A 17,889-nucleotide genomic window follows, 5' to 3' on the forward strand; every position below is an offset into this window, starting at 1 on the left:
GTTCCCCACAATGTTCAAAGCGTTTTGTGGCTTCAGGCCTGAAAGTGAAGCCAAATCCTTTGCTTGTGCAGATGCCTTGTGAAGTTAGAAGCAGCTGGGGAAACTGAGCCTGAGCCTCAGTTTCCCCAGCAGGGGTGAGCGGTTCCTCTCATACTGGGTGAGACTGGGGCTCCAGGATGGGCTAGTCCTCCAAAGACTGCTCAGACCTGGCCACGATGGAAGTAATACACAGATAATACACATCAGGGAAGGGACGCCTGGGTGGCTCAGTGGTTGAGTGTCTGCTTTTGGCTCAGGGCGTGATCCCGGGGTCCTGGGATTGGGCTCCCCATAGGGAGCCTGCTTCTCCTTCTGTCTGTCTCTGTCTTTCTTTCTGTGTCTCTCATGAATAAATAAAATCTTAAAAAAAAAATACGGATGAAGGGTCCCAGAGAAAGTGATGGGGTCCTGGTGCAGTACACAGCGAGATCCCTTCCAAGCCCCAGATAGAGTAGCTTCTAGGGCAAGAGGGGCCAGTGGAGCAGAGCCTGGAAGGACAAGGCCAAATATACACCAGCAGAAATGGCATTCCAGGTGTAGGGGAGAGTTTGGGCAAAGGCCTGAAGCAAGGTAAACTCCATCTTGGTCTGGAAATAAGTCTTCAGAAACGACGCGACCTGGAATTCACCTAAAGGTAATTAGAAGATAGCTACCAGCCCAGATGATTCTGGTCAGGGGAAAACAGAAATAAAAACAGGGAAATGAGACGGGGCGGAGAAGGCAAAAAGCAAAATCTCTGAGATTGTTGGAAAGCTCAAGCATGAGGTTTAGGGCTTTAGGGAACTGTAGGCCTCGGTTTGAGGGAGCTGCAGTGCCTCTGTCCACGAACCCGATGGCACTGTGTGACTTTGGAGGAGTCCAGAGAAAGGGCAGCCACTGGACTGCCAAGTAAGTGGGTCCCACAGGCAGACCCTGGCCTGGGGAGGCTGATCCTGGCTCATCTCCAGTTGGACCCTCTCCTGGCAAGTGCCTGAAGGGTTCCCCCTGACCAGTGATGGCAAACCCAGGCCTGAGGACCTCCAGGAGATTTGCACAATTGGTGGGAGCTGGGCCCCAATATTCGCTCTACCCTGGCTTCTGAGACCCTATAACATAGCAATACTGATAATTCGACCATGTTGGCATTGTTACCTTCCTCTCCTGGGAGACAAGGTGGATAGAAGCCTCTCCCCAACAGGGGATTGGAGCTGGGGGGGGAGTCAGGCAGGAACGATTCCTAACGGGGCACCCCTGATCAAGTCTCATTAAGTGCCTACTGTTTGCCTCTCTCAGCCTCTTCTAGCTTTCGCCCAGCCTGTGTCTGTTTCATTTCCAGGCTACACCCACTGAGCACCTACTGTGTGCAAGCACCCAGCTCCGTGCGATAGAGGAGCCCCGGCCTCTAGATCCCTGTCAGGTGGAGAGGGACTCCCATCAAAGGCAGAAGGTCATGACCTCAGGCAGTGCCCCGAGGGCCAGGGCCGCCCCGACAGGACGATCAAGCCCCATCCTCCATCTGTCTGCCTCCTGTGTCTCTCCCTCATGTCTCTGCCTCTGGGTCTGGGTCTCTGTCCCCATCCGCCCCGGCCCTCTTCCCCGCTCTTCACCCCGCCCCCCGCCCCCAGGGAGTCCCGTCCCGCCCCGCTCCCGGCTTCCGCCCCTCCCTTCCCCCCCCCGCCGCGGAGGGCCGGCAGGGGGCGCTGCGGGGCGGCCTCGGCGGCCCGGGGAGGCGGGGCGGGCGGCGGCCGCGTCGGGACCGGCCGCGATGGGACCGGAGGCGGCGCGGGCGGCGGCGGAGGCGCAGACAAAGGCGCGGGCGGCGCGGAGGGCGGCGCGGAGGGCGCGGGCCCCGGAGCCAGCGAGCGAGCGGGGCGCCCGGCTGCGGGGAGTCGGCGCCGCGGGGCAGCACCCGACTCGCGCCCGGACACTCGCGGGGCGCCGAGCCCGCAGGGTGAGCCCGGCTGTCCGAGCCTGCGCGGGGGACGCGGGGGCCCCCAGGTGCCAGGGCCGGGGCGAGGGCGCGGGGGTCCCCGAAGTTCCGGGCCGGGAGGCTGGGGGCGGCCGGGGAGCCCCGAAGTTCCAGGGCTTGAGAGGGCGCAGGGGCCCCGAAGTTCCGGAGCCGGGGTCGGAGAGGGCACGGGGCGAGGGGTTCCCAAAGTTCCGGACCCGGCGTTGGAGGAGGCTGCGCTGTCCCCGACGTTCCCGGCCTGGGGTTGGGAGGCGGCACGAGAGGATCCCGAAATCACCGACCCGGGGCTGGAGAGCTGGCAGGGAGTCCCCGGAATTTAGAAGTCGGAGGTGGTGCGAGGGATCCCCGAAGTTCTGGACCCGGAGTCGGGGGGCATCGCGCGAATCTCGGAAGTTCCCGGGTCGAGGGTGGCACTTCCCGAAGTCGGGGAGCGCACTGGGCGCCCCGATTCTGACGCGGATGGGAATTCTTTCCTTACTGAATACCAGGCCCCCCAGCCCGGGGCGCATGGGGTGGGGCTTCGCCCCCACACGCAACTGGGGATCCTGGCACCGGGCGGGGTCCGGGCCTCCTCCGGGAGCCCCGCGGCCGGCGGCGACCGAGGCACATGACTAGTTGGTGAGTAACTTTCCCCAAAGCTGCAAGTCGCGGCAGGACCGTCAGGGCCGGCAGGGCCTGGGTTTCTGGGACCCCTGCACCCTGGAACCCTGCTTCGACCCAGGACTTGCTCCCAACCCGGGCCAGCGCTGCCGCCCCTCCCCCACACAGGGGCTCCGGTTTCAGACCCTGTGACCCGGGCAGCAGCTGCCCAGGACAGGGTGGGGGGGCAACCCTCCTCTGACCAGGGAGGCCGCTCCGCGGGGGGCCTCCCTTCCCCCACTGGCCACCTCCCTTCCCCAGGTCCCTCCTGGTCCCCTGCAGATCCCCCAGATGCAGGTTTTGGAGGCACAGAGGTGAGGTTAAGGAATTCTCCAGGGCAGCCATTCCTGGTATCTGTGAGGTCGTGGCTGGAGGCAGCAAGAGGGGCTGGGGATCTCCCAATCCTTGATGCCACCCAGCCCTGCATGGTATTGGGATAGAGTGGTCATGGGCAATCGGTTAGTGGGTACCAGGGTAAATTTGTTTGACTACATCTTCTTAACTAGGCTGGCAGCTCCCTGGGGATTTGGACTCTGCCTCCAAGTGTGCCTCTGCCCTAGAGTGGAAGCTGAGGGGTCCCTCTGTGGGATCTAGGAGGAACTGGTCTCCCAGGAGGCATCTGGTGATGGCCACATTTTGATGGAGATCCTGGTTTGGGGAGTGATGAGTGAATGTGGCAGAAAATACCAAGTAGGAGTTCACCTTGGCCTTCTCTATCTAGCACCAGTATTGAGGGGGTGTCACTCTGGGTTCAGTAACCAGCATGCTGACAAGTTTATGCTGGGAGATCCAGGGCCACCTGGCTCCTCTCGGAGAGTCATCTCCTGCTCAGGGTGTGTGGGGGCTTCCTCCCAAAGGAGAGGGACAGGGTGTTTTTGCTGAATGATCTGCTGATTCCTTTACCTTTCTAATTGAGGTTCTATGAATGGTGTGGCTGGTGGTGGGTCCTGAGGTTGGACCCGCTTGGTTTCCTTAAGCCTGTCCTGGGGAGACACTCACAATCCCTCTCTCCCCCCAGAGGCTGAACCCGCAGCTCCTGCCATCCCTCTGGCTGCCTCTTGGAGCCCACCCAACCCAACCTGACCAATGTCCACAGCCAGGTGAGCCCCTGCCTCCCCAGCTTGGCCCTGAGCCCCCTGGGGGATGCCTAGCCCCACTGAGAACCGTCTCCCCACGCAGGGAGCAGCCCATCTTCAGCACACGGGCACATGTGTTCCAGATTGACCCGGCCACCAAGCGGAACTGGATCCCCGCGGGCAAGCACGCACTCACGGTCTCCTACTTCTATGATGCCACCCGAAATGTCTACCGAATCATCAGCATTGGGGGTGCCAAGGTCCTGGCAGGGCCTGGGTGGGGGTGGCAGGCTCCTGAGGTCTCAGAGGCAGGTTTGGGTCTAGTCATTACCCTGCTGTGTGCCTGGGGGCTGGGGGTTGGGAGGAGCCCTTAAATCAGTCTCTGTCTTGAGATGGCTCACACCTAGAACCTCCCAAGAGCTAATACAAAGTGACACCCTGGGGGTCTCATGTTCATTATTGTCAGTCTCATCAAGCTTGAATTGTGTTCCCCCCTCTTCCCTCTTCCCAGGCCATCATCAACAGCACCGTCACCCCCAACATGACCTTTACCAAAACCTCCCAGAAGTTTGGGCAGTGGGCAGACAGTCGTGCCAACACCGTCTATGGCCTTGGCTTTGCTTCTGAGCAGCATCTGACCCAGGTGGGCTTGCAGGATTACATGGCGGGAAGGACAGGGCTGGCCCTGGGGTTCCTCTTAGGGCCCTGGGGGCCTCTGGGCAGGTGCTGTAGAATAGGCATGAGAATTAGACAACCCTTCCTGGTTCCCTGGCTCATGTCTCAGCTCTGCTGGCCATCTGCTCCAATTTTGGACACACCCCGCCCTTCTCTGGGTGCCTGGGATGAGCTGGGAGTTCCCTCACACACCCTAGCACTACCTTCATCATTGCCTCCCTCCACCCTCTGCTGTCTTCAGACTTCAATATTGTCTCATCCCATTGTTCCCCTGGATGAGTAGTGCTTTCTGATTCCTAATGAGATCGTGAGGATTCTCTTTGCTTCTAGAAGCTTTCATTTTCCTTTCAAATTTAGGTCTTGAATTAATTTCTGTGGGTGGTATAAAGCAGGAGTATTTTTTCTCACTGAGTATTTAGTTGCTCTTCAACCGTTTTTTGAGATGATTTCCCTCCAACGACTTGCACTGGTCTCTTCCCCCCAATCGAGTGACCGTCTGTGTGTAAACATTTTCTTTAAAAAATTATTTTCAAACTAAAGAAGTTTATTTTAAAATGAAAACCAGTGTATCCTACCCTAACTGGAAAATCGGTATAGGTAGAGTAGGAATGAGAAGAGGGTGATTTACTTTTTCACTGAGTACAGGTGCCTCTCAGAGGCTCTGAGCCCAAGACCTGCTTTCTCTGTGTTATAAAAAGATATTCACAAGTGTCCGGGGCATTAAAGACAGCACCCACCTGAGGCTCTCCTTGCTGAAATAAGCCTGACTGAGAGGAAGGGGATCCCTTTCTTTCTTTCTTTTTTTTTTTTTTCAAGATTTTATTTATTTATTCATGAGAGACACACAGAGAAAGAGGCAGAGACATAGGCAGAGGGAGAAGCAGGCTCCACAAAGGAAGCCCGATTCAGGACTCGACCCCTGTACTCTGGGATCACACCCTGAGCCGAAGGCAAATGCCCAACCGCTGAGCCACTCAGGCGTTCCAGGGGATCCCTTTCTCAAGGTGGCTCCATGGAATTCACGTCCACCTAAATCCTACCTCCACCATGATACTCAGTCTGCTCACTGGAACAACTTATTCCAAGCCTCCTGACCACTCTTCCAGTTCATGAGACCAGAGGATATGCATGACTCCTAAAGTCCCTTTCAAAGTGACAAGGGTGGTGCTGGGTGGGGGTGACCAAGTGAGGCCCTGGGAGAGGGGGCTGGGTTGGCTTTGACTGTTTGTTCTGCTCCCCTCCCCACCCCCAGTTTGCTGAGAAGTTCCAGGAAGTAAAGGAAGCAGCGAGGCTGGCGAGGGAGAAATCTCAGGATGGGGGGGAGCTCACCAGTCCAGCCCTGGCGCTCGCTGCCCACCAGGTCAGTATTTCCTGTCCCATGCCTGCCAGTCACTCAGCTGATACTGAGGGTCCAGGTACTGTGCTGGTGCCCAGGACCAAATGCTCACAGATCCCATAAAACTCCACCTACAGCAGGAGCCTTGGAAGAAAAGGCTCAGGAGCACATCCTGGGGGTCCGGCCTAGCCTTGGATCACCGAAGGCCTGGAAACCAGCTTAGATGGCGGAGTAAAAACCCGGAGGTTGAAATAGCTAATGGGGGTGGTGGGGGGGGGGTGGCCAAGTGAGAAACTGTCCCGGGAGCTTTCCCCCACTAATTTATTCAGCATAATTTACTGACCACCTACTGTGTGCCAGGCCCAGGGCTGGGAAAGAGGGTGACAGAGATGAAAAAGCAGGCTGCTCCGGACCCTCAGAGCCCGCGGGCCAGGCAGTGAGGGGGATACATAATGAATTCGGCCTGGTGGAGGGCTTCCTGTCTGAATCTTAAAAGCAGGTGGAAATTTGGCCCCAGGGAAGGACATAGCTATGAAGGAATAGCACAGAGGTTTCACATTGCTCCCCCCACCTTTGCAGATTTTGAGTATCTCAGTGGTTTATTTAGACCAGCCTGAATCAGGTGTGCCTGGGGCCTTGGTGAGAGCCCAGGGAGGCTAAGTGGGGGCACAGTGCCTGGAACTCTGGCCCAGGGGCCATGGGGAGCCACAGAGGGTAGATGAGGAGAGGGGCGCGCTTGCATCCCAGGGCTGGAAAGGACCCTGGCCTTCAGTCACAATACCGGTGACATCAGCGCTGACCCCAACCATGACCTTACCGGTCCTTGGCCGAAGCCACACCCCAGTGTGACCCCTCTTCTGCCCACGCACGCCCTTAGGTGCCCCCAAGTCCCCTCGTCAGCGCCAATGGCCCCGGCGACGAGAAACTGTTCCGTAGCCAGAGCGCCGACGTCCCCGGCCCCGCCGAGCGCGAGCGGCTCAAGAAGATGCTGTCCGAGGGGTGAGGCGGGTAGGGCGAGCAGAGGGGGGTGGCAGGACGCCAGGCACCCGGAGTTGCTCCTCAGAAGCCCTTGGGGCGCGACGGGCCGCGGGATCGGACTGTACCCAAGGCCCGGGAAGGGGAGGAGACTGGCTCGCTTCCGCCCCTCCTGGAGCCGACCTCGCCCCTGCAACGCGCTCCTCCTTCGAGCACGCCTTCTCGGGCCGCCCCTGCCCGACCTCATCCTTCCCGGGGACTAACCCTGTCTCGGTCACGCCTCCCCGAGCGAATTCTAAACCCACGATGTCTCCAACCCGCGCCCGGTTCGGAGCACGCCCCGAGGGGCTGACGCCGCTGCCCCTTCCGTGCGTCTCCCTGGGCGGGCACCCGGCCCCTACTTTGACCCCGCCCCGGCCAAGGCCCCGCCCAGATGGCCCCGCCCCTGCCAAGGCCCCGCCCAGGTGGCCCCGCCCCTGCCAGGGCCCCGCCCACGGCCCCGCCCCGCCGCTGCCCCTACCCTTTGGGGCCGGGTCTCGCGCCGCCAACCCTTGCACCCCTGCAGCTCCGTGGGCGAGGTGCAGTGGGAGGCGGAATTCTTCGCGCTGCAGGACAGCAACAACAAGTTGGCGGGCGCCCTGCGAGAAGCCAACGCCGCCGCCGCCCAGTGGAGGCAGCAGCTGGAGGCCCAGCGTGCCGAGGCCGAGAGGCTGCGGCAGCGGGTGAGAGGATCCCTTCCTCCCAGAGACTCCGAGTGGCCCCAGCAGCTGGGGAGTCCGGGCCTCCGCAGGTCCTATCCGTCCTTGGGTTCACTGCCTGGCTGTGTGATCTCTGCAGGTCATTTCTCTGAGCCTCAGTTTCTTGTTCTGTATTATGGGTCTGAGATAATGCCAACCATTGTCAAACCCTAAAGTCCTACCTGCTGCATGTTGGTGGCCCCAATCAGAGGGGATGAGTGCCTAGTCATGGGTGTGACCGAGCAAGGGCAGATTCCCCAGGAGAGTTCAGGCTGGGTGTCAGGGGCTGACTTTCCTATCCACACAGGTGGCTGAGCTGGAGGCCCAGGCAGCGGTGGCGGAGCCACCCTCGGTCAGTGAGAAGGAAGGGCCAGGCCAGTCACTGGAGCAGCTGGAGGCTCTAGTGCAAACCAAGGACCAGGTGAGCACTGAGTGTGTGTCCCTGGGCTTCATCTTCCCTGACATCCCACAAGGGAGCCAGGACCCCCAGAATAGACCCTGGGAACTCTTCTCTAGGAGATCCAGACACTGAAGAGCCAAACTGGTGGAACCCGTGAGGCCCTGGATGCCACGGAGCGTGAGGAGGCACAGCAGAAAGTGCAGGTGTGTGTCGTGGGGTGGGGTGACAACACAGGGGCAGGCGGCTCCTGGTGTGGGACAGACCTGGGATCTTTCTTTCCTATTGGGTCCTGGGCAGCTGTGTGCGTATCCAAGCCTGTTTCTTAACCTGTAAGGGGTGAGGAAGAGATTTGCCTAAGGTTGTGAAGGATTGGGAAGACCGGGTACATGGAAAGCCTGAGTTGCAGCCAGTGTTTTGTAAAGGACAACTGTTATTAGGACAATGTTTCCTATTCTTTGATTCAAAAGCAATTAACAAATATTTTATTTATTTGAGATAGAGCTTGGGCGGGGAGGGGTAGAAGGAAAAAGAGAAGCAGGTTCCCCACTGAGCAGGGAGCCTGACACGGGGCTGGATCCCAGGACCCTGAGATCATGACTGAAGTCAAAGGCAGACGCTTAACTGACTGAGCCACCCAGGAGCCCCTCAACAATTTTTGAGTCCCTGCTGAATTCCCATCCTTAACCCCATCAAGTCCTCAGGTCAGGAGCCTGCATTTGAACCCAGGTCTGAGTGGCCTGGCTTTCACTGAAGACTTTATCGGAAAAATGTTGATGGGGTATGTCCCGTGAGTCCAGCAGGTGAAGATGTTAAAGGATCTGGGGACCCAAGAGAAGTTGGGGAGATGCTCCCTCTGGTCTCCTGCACAGCGTGCACAGCCTATGCAAAGGCCCTGAAGTGGAAAGAAACTCAACATTGTGGTTCAAAGAACCACAAGGAAGCTGGCAAGGCTGAGTTGGAAAGGACAAGGAGAGGAGGGAGTGATGTGGGTTTTGTTCCCAGCCTAATGGGTCACAGAAGGGTTTTGAGCAGAAGGGGGATGTGTGTTCTATGACCTTTAAATTGGCCAAGGGCTCAGGGAGTGTCTCTTATCCCTTCAAGGAGGATGAGACTAAAAGGCTTGGCAGGGCCCAGAGTGGAGTTTGATGGGATGGTACTCAGATGCTGAATGCCCCAAGCAGGGCTGGTGACCCTAGAGACTTGTTGGGGCTCCAAAACCTGCCTGCTCTCTCCCTGCAGGACCTGGAGACTCGCAATGCTGAGCTAGAGCATCAGCTGCGGGCAACGGAGCGCAGCCTGGAGGAGGCCCGGGCCGAGCGGGAACGGGCACGGGCTGAGGTGGGCCGAGCTGCACAGCTGCTGGACGTCAGGCTGTTTGAGCTGAGCGAGCTGCGAGAGGGCCTCGCCCGCCTGGCAGAGGGCACACCCTGAGCCTGGCTGCAGGGTCTGCGTGGGAGCCGGGGCCTGTGGCAGCTGGTTTTATACGCAGGATTCCCGCCTGGGGCACGAGCCGGGCTGCGGGCAGCACAATGGGCCATTCACCCTGGCAGGGACTGGGGGCCCAACCCAGCCTGGGGAGGGCCTGGCCGTAGTGCCCCAGCTGGCCCTGGCCGCTCACAGCTCAAGGGGTGTTCTGGGGCTTTTCATTGTGTAGATTTCTAGAATCCCCAGGGCGCGTGCTGGTGCCCAGATTACATTTCTAAGAGTGGCTGTGCCTGTGTGTGTGTTATGTGGGCACCCAGGCATCTGACCGCCGTCACTGCACCCCTCTTCCTGCTTCCTCTTCCATGTACCTCAGCTGCTCTGTCTTTGTAGGGCTTAGTAAACCACTTGCAGGTGAGAAGAATGAGTTTCAGAGCCTGAGAAGCACACCCAGGCCACACAGCCAGGAGCTCAGCTCTGTACAGCATAGCTCTGTCCACCCCCTGGGGCTCAACTCATGTGGTCTGGACCACTTTGCCTTTAGGTGGCCCTTGGTTAAGCATCCCCTCCCTCTACTCTGGCTACAAATCCCAAATTCCACCAGGCGTCATTTCACTGAACCTGATGGCCACGTTTGGAGGGTGATGCCCTTGCTGTGCCCATTTTTCAGACAAGGAAAGAGAGGCCCAGATGGGGCTTCTCAAACTCAAGGTCACTTGGCCAAAATGGCCAGCACTATAGTTCAAAGCTTTGGGCCTGGCCCGATGGAAATGAAGAATGAGTGGTGGGTGGGGGTGACATGATGTCCTGGGGGGCTTGGGAAGCACCAGTAGCTGAACCCTCCTCCCTTGCCCCTACTGCCACAGAGTCAGACCAAGGAAGCTGAGAGACCCATTTATTAAGTGACTCCTGGCAAGCAACATGCCTTTGCTCTGGGGCCCTGTAGCATCCCCCTGCCCTCCCAACCGAGGTGACCAGCGTCACTGTGTATGGAGTTGGGTCCAAACTTGTAGTCAGTGTTCTTTCCTTCTCTGTAGCCTGATGCTTGGCAGAGGCTCTGAGAAGGGGCCAGCTGGGAGCTGCAGGGTGGAAGAGCTGTGCAGTGCACAACATGGGTGTCTTGGGTCCCACTGACAGCGACTGTGCAGGTCCAGGGGAGTGGAGGGGCCCTCCGACTGTCCGTTCTGGGGAGGAATCCCAGGCTAGGCACATGACCATGTGGCGCTCAGGGCTGGCCGTGGATGGGCGCTGGGGCTGAGTGAGCTTCAGGTGGGGCCCTGGGTGGACGCCCCCCGGGTGGACGCCCCCCATGGCCAGCCCTGCTGGCTTTCTGCCGCTGTAGCGCCTGCTCCACCTTCTCCTTGAAGCGCCGGTTCTTCTGCTTGATCTTGGCCAGCTCAGCCTTGCGTTTGGCTTCTAGATCAGGGTCCTGGTGGGAGGACCCGCAGGTGGCCAAGCTGGGCAATCTGCCCCCTGGAAGCCCTCCCTTTACCCCCCACACCCCGACCAGCCCACTCAGCCCTCACCTTCCCCTCCAAGATCAGCTGCTTCCGCTTGTTGATCTCCTTCTTTTCGTCAAAGTTGGCCGCCTCCAGTTTCTGGGGAGAGAAGGAGAGGCTGTCATAGGGGCCCTCATCACAAATGGAGCACCCTGGGCCCCAAGGCCTCCCATACTCACAATTTCACACTCCCTCCGCACCACATTGACCTGCGTGAGGATCTGCAGCACCTTGGCCTCCTCCACTGAGAGCTCCTCCAGCTGCTTCTCTGAGAGAGGGCAGACAAGAGGAGGGATCCTGGCTTAGGAGTGAGCTCCCCATGCAGTGGGGTATACAAGCTTGGGGTCATATCATATAAAGGTCAGATGGGCAAGATCTGGAATTGTAGACCTGAAGAAGATAGGCTGTCCTTTTTTATTGCTATTAGCAATACTATGAATTTGACTGGAAGTTTGTTGTTGTTTTTATAAACTCCTTTAGAGGCACCTGGCTGACTCAGAAGAGTATGTGACTCTTGATCTCGGGACTCTTGACTCTTGAGCCCTACGTTGGGTGTAGAGATTATTTTAACACTCTCCTTTAGGGATGCCTGGCTGGCTTAGTCAGAACAGTGTGTGACTTTTGATCTTGGGGTCATGAGTTTGAGCCCCATGTTGCGTATAGAAATTACTCAAACACTGTCCTTTGAAGTCCAGAGGCTTCTGAATTTTAGGACAGTCTGTGCAATGATTACAGATTTTCCAGTAGTTCTTGGTCTGGGCACTTGCTAAACCACCCAAGGGGGGTTTTAAACACACCCAGACCCTGTCCCTGAGGCCTCTGACTTAACCACAGGGACCATCCATACATCCCTGTCTAAGAAACCAAAATCCCTTCCCATTGGATGTGGCTTTCAGTGGCTGAGGGCACTGTGGGAAGCTTGTTTTGCTAATTGGGCTAAAAGCCTTCATTTGGGATTGCACAGAAAGGAAAGTGGAGTTTAAGCCTGCTCGTGAGTAGCCCAGCAGGTGTCAGAGAGGGGTGAGTGGGCATCTTACCCAGAGGCATCCGGCTCCCCCCAGCCCCTCTCCCACCCTACCACTCACTGATCTGCTCCTCGATGGCATGTACAAGGTGGATGTCATACTGCGTTACCAGTGTGATGGCCTGTCCCTGCCGCCCTGCAAGGACACACCATAGTTACCTGCTGTGAGCTAGGGGCCAAATAGGCTGTGACCACTAGGCGGCTCAGGGCTCCTCCTGGTGGGAACAGTAAGGGCTCAGTGAACGGGGCTAGGGCAGGTCCATCCCAGAGGAGACACAGGACACCAGCAGCGGTGGCTCCGCTGCCAGGCCGGCATTACACGGTGCTGGTGATGTGGCTGATCTCCCTTTGGGGTCTGGCTATCAGCATTTTGTCAGTGATAAGGCTCAATGGGCCTCAGCCCAGATCTGCCACACTACTTTCTCCATTCCCTGTTTCCATGAGGGTGACTGGTGCATGACAGCCGCTGAGGCCCGTGACCTCTGGAGCAGCACCAAACAGGCATCGTTCTCATTACTTGTCCTTTGATGAGGAGATGGGCCCAGAGAGCTGATGGAACCTGCCCGAGGCCACAGGACAGGAGAGAAGGGCCAGGCCTGGTCTGGCTCCAGAATCCATGTTTCTCCCCACTGCTGGCATGAGAGGATCTCATAAACCAGAGCATTCACCGCCTCTGCTTTCAAAAGGATGATTCCCCAAACTTCTGGACACTCCTTCTCACCAGCAGGCTATACCCCCATATCTTCTCTCACCGACTCCTGACTTTGGTTCCTCATGGTGAGGGGAAGGCAGGAGGGACATGGGTCCAACGGCCATCCCGCCCTGTCCACTTACCTGCACGGGCTGTCCGGCCAACTCGGTGTATGTAGATCTTCGGCAGCCCAGGCGTGTTGTGGTTGATAACCACCTGCACTGTGGGAATGTCCAGGCCCCTAGAGGCAGAGGCCAGTCAGTGCTACTGTCCATGTGGGGAAACTGAGGCGGGGACTCATCCAAGGTCACTCAGCCACCCCAATTCTTGCCCTGGTCCCACTGTGGGGGTGCCACTGGGCAGCACAGAAGACGGAACACCCTGGGGCTGCTCACCGGGAGGCCACGTCTGTTGCAATCAGGATCCTGTAGATGCTGGACTTGAATTTGGCCAGGGCAGCAAAGCGTTCTTTCTGTTGCCAAGTTGGGGAGAGAATTGGGAAGATAGGGGTCAGGGAGCATCTCAGCAAACATTTGAGCACTTACTGTGTGAGGCCTGGGAACAGGGTAGAGTCTAGGATAGGCCCACCCTCACAGGGTTCATCCATGGAAAGGATGGACCAAGGCAAATGGGTGGCAGGAAGTGTTCAAGGCAGAGGAAAGAGCGTGGTCCTGAGGCTGGAATCAGTTGCCAGGGCAAGGCTAGGGATGGCAGGTGGGTTTCTGGGGCAGTTTCATCCCATACCTGTTTCATCATGGAATGCAGAGCCACAGTGGGGAAGTTGAATTTACGCAGCATCATGCACAGGATCTGGCAGGTCCTGGTGGGAAGGACACACTGTCAACCTCTCGTCAACCTCTCCAGGGCCAGGGTCTTGGGAAGGCACTCCCATCCCAGCACACCCCAAGATCGAAAGTAGGTGGCTCTGCACCACCGGTAAAGGAGAAGCAGGGGTGTGCAGTATCCTGCCTGCTGACCCCTTCCGTGGCTAGGCCAATGATAGTCAGACCTACATCCAGATTTTCTTCTGGAAGCCAATAAATTTTCGGAGGGCAAGAACCAGTTAGGGGGTCTCCTCCAGGGGATGTAGGCTGCATATCTACTCTGACTCATGCTACCGCTTCCTAATAATCTCCTCTAAGACCTTCAAAAGATTTTGAAGGCCCCTGGGACTATAGAGAGGACAGACCTGGGTCTTGGAGCTGATGTGCCGGGGCCTAGCAACACACTGAGACACAGTGAAAAGGCCTTCCCAGCTATTGCTGGGGAATTCTGGGTACAGCCAGAGGCCCCTGGACCTTCTGGGTAAGAGTGGGCCTGAGGAACCCCAAATCCTGGCTCTGCCTTCAGGAGGGGTAACCTCAGCAAACTGCTTGACCTCCCAGAGCTTCCTTGAATGAATCCTCTAGAACCTTTGGTCTGAGCAGAGGCCCTGGAGTGCAAAGACTGGCTGTGTGTCTCGTACCTTGGGCCTTCATAAAGGGTTATGGGGACAGGGGATTGGGGGATCTGAGGGAAGAGAGAGGCAGGCCCATGCTCACTTGCACGTGTTGGTAAAGATGATGATGGACCAGTCCTCGTGCTCATCCTGGAAGTTCTGAATCAGGTGGACCAGATAGGCGTCCTTGACCTTCTCAGGCACCAACAGGTAGCGCTGGTCCAGCTGCTCCACTGTACGCACCCTGGGGATGCGCAGGGCTCAGTTTCCCCCCGCTGAATGGAGCCAATGCCCCACACTGGCCACGGGCCTTAACTTCTTCTGGGTGTGTCTCCCCTCCCCTCACCCACACCACCCACCTGCCCCTGCCTTGCCCCTCTGCACCGGGCTGTGGACTCACGGGGCCTGAGCCTCCCAAAAGAAGGGCTGGTTGGTGGCCAGTCCCTGAAGCTCTTTGAGTGTGTCAGTCAGTGTGGCACTGAAGAGCAGTGTCTGCCTACGAGTGGGCACGGCTGCCAGGATGGCCTCCAGGTCCACGGTGAAATCCGTGCAGCCCTGCTCCAGCAGCCGGTCAGCCTCATCCATCACCTGCAGCACCAGGGGTAGGGGGTAGGAGGTCTGGGGTGAGAGCCCTGTCCAGGGCCTGAGCACATGCCCAGCCCAGCCTAGCTCAGCCAGTCTCCCTCACACACCTCCTGCCCAGCCTTGGACACATGCCCTGGAGCCTTCTCCCTCTAGGTCTCTGACATCTGCTCCTCAGAGAGGCCCTGCCCCCAACCTCCATTGATCTCTCAGCTGTCCTATCACTTCTCCTAATGCTCTCCTGGATGGCCTGTGGGACACGTGTCCTGAACGGATCAATCAATTGGTGCCCCAGGCTGACTCACCAGGAAACGGATCTTCTTTATGCTAAAAGTGTTGGAGCTCCGGAGGTGGTCAGCCAGGCGCCCTGGTGTGGCAATGACCACGTGTGGTTTCCGGGAGAGCTCCAGGGCCTGGGCCACCATATCTGTAGGTGGAGTGTGAGAGGTGGGTCTGGGTGGGTGGCCTGAGGCCACGGGGGAGCCCTACCCAGAGCCTCCCCGGGCCCCCTGTACCCATGCCGCCGACAATGATGCAGTCTTTCAGGCCCAAAGGCTTCCCCAGGACCCGGAACTGCTCTGCAATCTGGTAGGCCAGCTCCCTGTGGGTGTGAAGGGGCCAGGCTGGGTTAGATAGGGGTTCTGTGCCTGCCTCTCAATCCCATGCCCATCCCTCAGACCTCCCGACTGGCCCTCTCCTGCTTATACACACACCACAACTTCCAGTTCCCTCTGGATAAGGGCTCGGTCGGATACTGAGCACCGGAGCCCTGTTTTGGCCCCTGTCCCCTTACAAGGCTGGGATCCAGACATCCCACAGCCCCTCGCCCACCAGACCCACCCAAACTGGCCTCTCCTCCTCAGTTGTGACCTCAACACCATAGTCACCAAAGTCCAAGATCTAAGCCCACAGTCACCAAAGCTCAAGATCTAAGCCCCCTCCCTTGGGGCTGGTCAGTGTCCAAGCTCTGTCTTCCCTACCCTTCAGCCCCAGCTCTGCCCAGGCCTCTCCCTGGCCCATGTGTCCACTTCTTGTCCTCTTGTTTTGCCCTCTCCTGCTCACGTGCCCCCAGAATTGATCTAACTCTCTTCCTGGCATTCTAGGCTTTTCTCAAGTTGGCTCTAACCTGCCTGGCCCCAAGTACCCTTTCTGTGCCTTGCCTCTCTCTCACACCTCTGCTCAAATGCACTAGCAGTTCCCTCTGCCTAGAATAAATATCTTTCCCCAAATTTGTCCCTTTGAGAGATCCTTGTCATTCTTTAAGGAACCCCTTGAATGAAATATTCCCCAACTCCCTCCTCCCCAGGCCACACCCTCACAGCATACAGTGCCTACCTTTCCTCCTGCTGCTATAGGACTTACCATGTCAACTGCCATATTTGTCTGCCCAAGAACAGGAGATGTGTCTCTATCTTGGGCTACAAAACTCTTGATAGCTCCTGCCTAGCTGGAACTTGCCATGAGACAGACCCTGTGCTCAGCACTTCTCACACACTATCCTGGTTAATTTTCTACCTCCCTTAAGAGGCCGGAATGATTTTTGTCCCCATTTTAAAAAGAGGGAAAGTGAGCTTAGAGAGGTAAAGGTGCTTGCCTAAGAAAACACAGATGGTTAACTCACCCGGAAAGCCTGTGGGGAGCTCACCTGGTGGGTGTCAGGACAAGGCAGAAGATGCCATAGGGATCCTCAGACAGCTTCTGCAAGATGGGCAGGACAAATGCTGCTGTCTTGCCACTGCCTGTCTTGGCACAGCCCAAGCAGTCCCGACCTGGGCAGAGGGCAAAGGAGCATCAACACACTTCAAGTATACACAAGTGTTCTACTGAGCACAGTTTACAATAGCTAATGTTTAATGAGCAGTTACTATGTATCCAATACTGGCCTATGTCATTTACATCTGGGCACACTGACAAATTCTAGGAGTGTATGATCATTACTGTCTACACCCAACAAAAAGGGAAACTGAGTCTCAGAGATGTGCCCAGGACACACAGCCAGTGAGCAGCAGGCTGGAATGGAACCCACATCCATCTGACCCAAGATGTTACTACTCACTATCTCATTTTGAAGCCCTTACAGCACATCCCAGTGTGGGGAAACCTGAATGCCCCCCCCAATCTGCATCCTAGGATCCCTACTGATTTCTTCATCTTCATTTATTCAACCCTCAACCTGTTATTTCCTAGGTTTCCTAAGGGCATCTCTGCCTATCTTTTTTTTTTTTTTTTTTTAAGAGAGAGAGAGAGAGAGTGTGGGGAAGGGTTGGAGCAAAGAGAGAGGGAGAGAGAGAATTCCAAACAGGCTCTACACCCAGCGCGCAGCCCAATGCGGGGCTTGAGCTCAACCCTGAGATCATGATCTGAGCGGAAATCAAGAGTCACAAGCTCTGCGGACTAAGCCACCCAGGCGCCCCCAAGAGCATCTTTTTTTTTTTTTTAAGATTTATTTATTTATTTATTTATGATAGACAGAGAGAGGGAGAGAGAGAGGCAGAGACATAGGAGGTGGGAGAAGCAGGCCCCATGCACCGGGAGCCCGACGTGGAACTCGATCCCGGGACTCCAGGACCGCGCCCTGGGCCAAAGGCAGGCGCTAAACCGCTGAGCCACCCAGGGATCCCAAGAGCATCTTTTTAATGGCAAACCGGGTTGGGCCATTAGAGTAGAGAGTAGAGTCCTCTACTCTCGGGACCAGAGTCCTGCATTTACCAGTAATCCTGACAACTTCAGTTTCCATTTGTAAAATTCAGATAGTAGTGCTGTGCTCTGAGACCACGAGTTTCTCGGATTACATCACTTATGTGCGGACACACAGGGAGTCAGCTGTGAATCCCAAACGCCAACACTGCCCAGTCTACCTTTGGGACCCAGGCTCGTCCATAACGCCCAAGCGTACCCCTCGCCTCGCAGAAGTGGGTTAGGCAAAGGCTAAGGCGCGAAGGCAAGGGAGCCGACAGAGTGGGGAGGCTTCCTGGGGAAGAGGCCGGGCCACACTTACCCTCCAGGATGGCGGGGATGCAGCCGAGCTGTACAGGCGTGGGCTGCTTCAAACCCAGCTGCCGACATTGTTCCACAAGCCACGATGACAGCCCAAGCTCCGCGAAGCCGGCCATCCTCCCCGCCAGCTCCGGGCGTGCACCGTGTGAGCCCTGCTTTCCGGCGCACGCCGATGACATCACGGAAACCTCGGTTACTGGATCGCCTGCTGCGCGGTCCCACCCCGGTCTAGCTCACACTGCCATTCCCGGGTTCCACCGTATGCTGACCATGTTTCCCCGATTTCCATTGGCTCGCGCGATCAAATTAAACTACAATTCCCGAGATGCCCAGCGAGTCGCACTTGCGACTCCCGTCCAATTTGGCTCATCTTTAGGCAGGAACGAGTAAACTACAATTCCCAGCGTGCCT

General features: G+C 57.3%; 2 protein-coding genes across 5 annotated transcripts; one reads left to right on the plus strand and one right to left on the minus strand.

Moving 5' to 3' along the window:
- Positions 1-1,833: 1,833 nt before the first annotated feature.
- Positions 1,834-9,533, plus strand: HOMER3 (homer scaffold protein 3). Of its 3 annotated transcripts, none has more exons than XM_038566783.1 (10): positions 1,834-1,969; positions 3,645-3,726; positions 3,806-3,962; positions 4,214-4,345; positions 5,630-5,737; positions 6,591-6,712; positions 7,254-7,410; positions 7,733-7,846; positions 7,942-8,028; positions 9,065-9,533. In XM_038566783.1, the coding sequence occupies exons 2-10, from the start codon at positions 3,713-3,715 to the stop codon at positions 9,254-9,256; spliced, it is 1,083 nt and encodes a 360-aa protein (XP_038422711.1). In that variant the 5' UTR covers positions 1,834-1,969; positions 3,645-3,712; the 3' UTR covers positions 9,257-9,533. The 3 variants fall into 3 exon arrangements, with proteins under 3 accessions (XP_038422711.1, XP_038422712.1, XP_038422713.1); XM_038566784.1 differs by lacking the exon at positions 1,834-1,969 and adding an exon at positions 2,076-2,605; XM_038566785.1 differs by lacking the exon at positions 1,834-1,969 and having other exon boundaries at positions 2,951-3,726; positions 3,846-3,962.
- Positions 9,534-10,125: 592 nt separating this feature from the next.
- On the minus strand, positions 10,126-17,797 carry DDX49 (DEAD-box helicase 49). 2 transcript variants are annotated; one of them, XM_038566781.1, is made up of 13 exons: positions 17,480-17,790; positions 16,127-16,250; positions 14,997-15,082; positions 14,787-14,908; positions 14,300-14,487; positions 14,003-14,143; positions 13,206-13,281; positions 12,857-12,933; positions 12,605-12,702; positions 11,832-11,906; positions 10,926-11,014; positions 10,774-10,845; positions 10,126-10,676 (listed from the first exon to the last, which is right to left on the minus strand). In XM_038566781.1, exons 1-13 carry the CDS (start codon positions 17,655-17,657, stop codon positions 10,473-10,475), a joined length of 1,530 nt encoding a protein of 509 aa, XP_038422709.1. In that variant the 5' UTR covers positions 17,658-17,790; the 3' UTR covers positions 10,126-10,472. The 2 variants fall into 2 exon arrangements, with proteins under 2 accessions (XP_038422709.1, XP_038422710.1); XM_038566782.1 differs by lacking the exon at positions 11,832-11,906 and having other exon boundaries at positions 17,480-17,797.
- Positions 17,798-17,889: the final 92 nt, after the last annotated feature.

This window comes from Canis lupus, chromosome 20 (assembly GCF_011100685.1).
Source record: "Canis lupus familiaris isolate Mischka breed German Shepherd chromosome 20, alternate assembly UU_Cfam_GSD_1.0, whole genome shotgun sequence".
Classification (NCBI taxonomy): Eukaryota; Metazoa; Chordata; class Mammalia; order Carnivora; family Canidae; genus Canis; species Canis lupus.